Consider the following 6000-nt stretch of genomic DNA (forward strand, 5'->3'; position numbering starts at 1 on the left):
TATCTCCTCTAATCTGTAACAGTTTCTCAGTATTTCCTTGTTTTTCATGACTTTGATGTCTTAAGGAGTATTGGCCAGGTATCCTGCATGGTGTCTTTCCTTCTAGGTTTGGCTGATGTTTTTCTTATGATTAGACCAGGGTTATGGAGTTTTAGAAAGAATACCAGAGGTGAAATGTCCTCATTACATCCTTTCAAGGTATAGGATAGCCACAAGGTATCACGAGTGATAGTAACATTTGTCACCTGATTAAGTTAGTGTTCGCCAGGCTTCTCCACTATGAAGTTACTATTTTCCCTTCCCGTACTCTATTCTTTGGAAGTGAGTCAGTAAGTCAGCCCACTCTCAGAACTTCCAGGAGGTAGTAAAATATATGTAACATAGAATTTACCATTTTAGGGTGCCTGGGTGGCTCAGTTGGTTGGGCGACTGCCTTCGGCTCGGGTCATGATCCTGGCTGGAGTCCTGGGATCGAGTCCCGCATCGGGCTCCCTGCTCGGCGGGGAGTCTGCTTCTCCCTCTGACCCTCCTCCCTCTCATGCTCTCTGTCTCTCATTCTCTCTCTCGCAAATAAATAAAATCTTAAAAAAAATTAAAAAAAAGAAGAATTTACCATTTTAACTATTCTTTTTTTTTTTTTTAGATTTTTATTTATTTATTTGAGAGAGAGAGAAAATGAGAGAGAGCACATGAGAGGGAGGAGGGTCAGAGGGAGAAGCAGACCCCCTGCCGAGCAGGGAGCCCGATGCGGGACTCGATCCAGGGACTCCAGGATCATGACCTGAGCCGAAGGCAGTCGCTTAACCAACTGAGCCACCCAGGCGCCCCATTTTAACTATTCTTAAGTTACATTTCTGTGGCATTAAGTTTATTCATATGGTGCAACCATCACCACTATTAATCTCCAGAACTTTTTCCTTATCCCAAACTGAAATTCTGTACCCATTAAACCATAACTGCAAAGGGAGTTCTTACATGTAAATGGGTTAGCATAGTATCTGGCATGTAGTAGACACACAGTAAGTGTGAGGTGTCTGCAAGACCCTTTCAATGGAGACCCCTTTAAGAAGCTTATTTCCTCTCTTTTTAGGTACTGAATTCTAAAAGAGATTTAGTAAAAAAAAAGTGATCAGTTAATGTTGCCTTTTATATAAAAAGTTCTTTTATAAAAATCCATTTGGGTAGGGGAGTAATAATTATGGGCTAAAATGGGATTTTTAGATTACTTATATATTTCAGTTATTCTTTTTGACAGATTTCATTACCATGTTTTATAAATAATTGATTATACTTCTGTATTATGTGTATGTAAGAGATGTTTTTGAATTTTTTCTAACCTACAAAATAACTTTTTTCTAGAAGTTAGAAAACTGTATATAACAATGTATTTTGTTGGTTATAGGGTAGAACTATTACCATTAAACTGAAGAATGTAAATTTTGAAGTGAAAACTCGTGCATCTACAGTTTCATCTGTTGTTTCTACTGCAGAAGAAATATTTGCTATTGCTAGAGAATTGCTAAGAACAGAAATTGATGCCGATTTTCCACATCCCTTGAGATTAAGACTTATGGGTATGCCCTTTCTTGTTTTTCCTTAAATCTGCTAGATTTTCCCAAAGAAATCAACTTGGGAAATATTCTCTCCTTCATTTTATTTCTTAAACCTGTTTAGGAGTTGGTACCTATGCTGACATTTTTCTTAATTCTTAAAACCTGATGTATGTGAAACTATACTCATTAATTTAATTCCTGTAAGAACGAGTTACAGTTGTTCTTTTCCTTCCTACTGACTGAAATCCTTGGGGCTAGGTATGTTTCAAAATTTAAAACCTTTCAGATTTTAGGAAACAAATATAGTACATATTGAGTATATTATGTAATACTCCTTTGGTATCTGAGGCAGCACCTCATGATAAACACATTAATATTTTTGTAGCAAAACAAGAAAATATTCACACTATGTTGGAAAGACCCTAAATAGCCTCACATCAGTTCAGTCATCAATTACCATTTGTGGCTTACAATTTTCAGAGCTATTTAGATTTCAGAATTACAGATAAGGGTTTGTGACAATATAAAACCATATCTGCAGCCACGGCATGGTGAACAAACAAATTAACAAACCAAGTTTCTAAAGTGAATTGGGTGAGAGGATGTCCATGGATAAGCTCTCCAGATGCCAGCTTTACTGCCAAGAGTGGATCATTAGCCATACTTTCATATATGAAACATAGCACACACTTGAAATCGATTAACTAAAGTATGTTGATTGAGAGAGCTAAAGAGCGGATGTTTATAACAGCTTCATTCATAATTGCCAAAGTTCGGAAACAACCAAAATGTCCTTCAGTAGTAGGTAAATGGAAACTGGAATAGACCATGGAATATCATTCAGTGCGTAAAAGAAATGAGCTATCAAGCCATGAAAAGACATGGAGGAACCTTAAATATATTTTATTAAGTGAAAGAAGCGAATTTGAAAAGGTTAAATACTGTGTGATTTGAACTGTGTGACATTCTGGAAAAGACAAAACTGTGGAGACAGTGAAAAGATCAGTGGATGTCAAGGATAGGTAGCACAGAGGATTTTTAGAACAGTAAAAACTATTCTGTATGATGTTATAATGGTGGATACATATCATTAAATACGTCAAAATCCATAGGATGTTCAACACCAAGAATAAACCCTAATAAAAACTATGGACTTTGAGTGTTAATGTTGTGTCAACATAGGTTCATCAGTTGTAACAAATATACCACTCTGGTGCAAGATGTTGATTGGAGGAGGCTATATACTGGGCAGAGGATATGTAGGAACTCTATACTTTTCTGCTCATTTTTGCTATGAACCTAAAATTGCTCTAAAAAACAAAGGCTACTGGGAAAAAAGGGCTAGAGTTGGTATATAATGGTATCTTGTATCAGATATTAATTGAAAGACTTATATAATCATGCCAACTCCAACAGATACTATTTAGTGATACCCAGTTTTATAAAGGAAGGTAAATTTCATACAAAGTACCCATTTTGAAAAAGTATACTTTAATTCAGAAAATATGTAGTATTGCTTATTTTTCTCTAAACATCCTTTTGTATATATGTCACAATAATTTTATGCAAAATATTGTTATGCATTATGAGTGAATTGGCTTTGTTAAGAAATTAATTGTGGTTGTTTAATTTAGGTGTACGGTTATCCAGTTTTCCCAATGAAGAAGACAAGAAACACCAACAAAGGAGCATTATTGGCTTCTTACAGGCTGGAAACCAAACTCTGTCAGGCACTGGGTATATACTAGAGAAAACGGACAAAGATCAGTTTCTAAAACCTCTAGAAATGTCTCATAAGAAGAGTTTCTTTGATAAAAAGCGATCAGAAAGGAAATGGAGCCACCAAGACACATTTAAATGTGAAGCTGTGGATAAACAAAGTTTACAGACATCACATTCATTTCAAGTTTTAAAGAAGAAGATGAATGAGAATTTAGAAACGTTGGAGAATTCAAATAACTCTCAGATATTTACCTGTCCAATTTGCTTTAGGGAACAAAGAAGCATCAGTCTGGAAGCCTTTAATAAACATGTAGATGCATGTCTTGATGGACCTTCGATCAGTGAAGATTCCAATGTGTTCTCATGTTCACATGCTTCCTCTACAGAAGTTAACAAGAAGGAAAATGTACATCCTTCTTTCTCACTCCATGAGAAGCAGGATTATGAAACCCATCAGAAGAATTCAGAAATCAATTCAGTAGATTGTATAGAGCTAGTAGAGACTGAAGATAACCCACGTAAAGCAGAAAGTGTAGACAGTTTAAGTGATAAGCACAACAAAGAGGAATATGCTAGTCTTCCAAGCAAATCATTTAATATTGAGGAACGTTGTCACAATTCTTCCTCTACTGTTTCATTGGAAGATACTGGGTCATTAAGTTGGCAAGAATCCTCCCAGCCTCATTTACATGAAGTGATAACAGACCAAGCTCTAGTTTGTCCTGTTTGTAACCTAAAACAAAAGACTTCAGATCTTACCCTGTTCAATGTGCATGTGGATGTATGCTTAAATAAAGGCATTATCCAGGAACTGAGAAAGGATAAAGTTAATCTAGCTAACCAACCCAGGGAAAGCACCAAAAGTGCTGGTGAGTTTGCAGTCACTTTAAAGAACTCGATTTTCTAGGACTGTTTTATTAAAATTAAGATTGTTGTTAAATCTAAAGCACATACTATTAAAGGGATAGGTTGTGTATGCTGCCATTTAGGGAAATGTTAGTTACCTTAGCATAGGTTAGAATTAACTGAAGCCATTAGATTTTAAATTTTGGCAAAACTGTTCTGGGCTTGATTTAGCACAGAACGAACTCGAAAGTTTGGGAGCCGAGTAATCTAATCAAAGGCAAAATTCCCTTGGAATGACTAAGACAGGGATAAAAGGTACAGCTTAGGGAATATAGTCAATGGTATTGTAATAGTGCTGTATGGTGACAGATGGGAGCTCCATTTGTGGTGAGCACAGCATAGAGTATAAACTTGTTCTATTACTATGTTGTGTATAAACTTGTTCTATTACTATGTTGTGCACCTGAAACTAATATAACATTGTGTGTCAACTATACTTCAATTTAAAAAAAGAGAAAGAAAGAGATTCCTTCAGAGAACTTTTGCTAAGGCACAGTGGTAAATTAACATAATCACACAGCCAGAAAGCCTCTTTAAGTTGTTTTTGGTAGTCTAAAATTTAAAGTGCAATACCATAAAATAAGTAAATTACAAAGAAATTATGCAATAAAGTTAGTTTTTTGATGTGTCTAAATATGAACTACGTAGTACTAAAGAAGTTTTTATTATCTCTAATCAGTCAGCTTTAACTTTTTAGATTTTTATACAGCTTTTTAATTATTTCATGTTGTTCATTATGGCATTTCTTGACTTTTCTTCCACTAAAGATAACTCAGGCAGAGTTCAGAAGACTGCAACAAAACCAAAAAGGTATGGCTAATTTGAGTTTTAACAGAGCTGGCTATAAAATTGTTATATTTTGAGGTTTAATTTTTAGGTGATGTTAAAATTTGCTCTTACAAATCAAGTAAAATTAAAAAAAATCGATGATTCATAAAACATTTTTCAAATATCTTCCTGCATTTTAACTGTGTGTTCTTTTCTATTCCAGGCCAGGATTGATGACAAAGTACTCAGCATCAAAGAAAACAAAACCAAACAATCCCAGACACACTCTTGATGTATTTTTTAAATGAACATTGAACACTTTATCATTGAACATTTTATTCTTAATAGAAACTTTTTATTTTATAATCAATGAATCTTTTCTTCTTCATTAAGTTTATAGATTCATGTAGTGAAAGGCAAGTGCAATAATTCTTCCCCAAATGACATTTCTTTTATATGAATTTGGAATATGTTCTAATTAACTTTTGTAAACACCTTTTGGATAACCATGAGAATTTCACTCCTATTATACATCAATCCGAAAATCAGTCCTGTTAGAGATAATTTTAAAATGAGAAATTAGGAATGGAATCGAAAGTGATTTGTTTCCTTATCATGTTTTATAGTGAATATAAAAGCATATTTATAAGGGCTCTCAGAGGTTCACACAAACCTAGGTTAGCATAAGAATTTTTCAGTACTGGGGCACCTGCGTGGCCTAGTTGATTAAGGTTAAGCATCTGACTCATGATTTCCACTCAGGTTATGATCTCAGGTCCTGAGATCAAGCCCTGAGTGGGGCTCTGCACTCAGTGGGGAGACTGCTTGAGAATTCTCTCTTTCTCCCTTTGCCCCTCCTCCTGCTCATGCTCTCTCTTTCTAAAATAAGTAAAATAAATCTTAAAAAAAATTTTTTTTTCAGCACTTAACCACTTTGTTGGTACTGGACTGCTATATTTATTATAGTAACTTCTACAACTTTGTATATTCATATTTTAGATCCTACTGTCTTCAGATACCTCATGAGCATTCATAATTAAAATTTATTGGG

The 6000-nt window shown here is 34.8% G+C and overlaps 1 protein-coding gene across 5 annotated transcripts in view; it reads left to right on the top strand.

Annotated features, from left to right (window-relative positions):
• Window positions 1-5267, top strand: part of POLK (DNA polymerase kappa) — a 48364-nt gene extending 43097 nt beyond the window's left edge. For all 5 annotated transcript variants that reach the window (XM_044916790.1, XM_044916791.1, XM_044916792.1 and 2 more), the window contains 4 exons: window positions 1403-1574; window positions 3188-4144; window positions 4949-4991; window positions 5173-5267. In XM_044916790.1, the coding sequence (XP_044772725.1) occupies window positions 1403-1574; window positions 3188-4144; window positions 4949-4991; window positions 5173-5257 (1257 nt within the window). In that variant the 3' untranslated portion in view covers window positions 5258-5267. The remainder of the gene's footprint in view (window positions 1-1402; window positions 1575-3187; window positions 4145-4948; window positions 4992-5172) is intronic.
• The last annotated feature ends 733 nt before the right edge of the window (window positions 5268-6000 follow it).

This window comes from Neomonachus schauinslandi, chromosome 7, assembly GCF_002201575.2.
Source record: "Neomonachus schauinslandi chromosome 7, ASM220157v2, whole genome shotgun sequence".
NCBI classification, from domain to species: domain Eukaryota; kingdom Metazoa; phylum Chordata; class Mammalia; order Carnivora; family Phocidae; genus Neomonachus; species Neomonachus schauinslandi.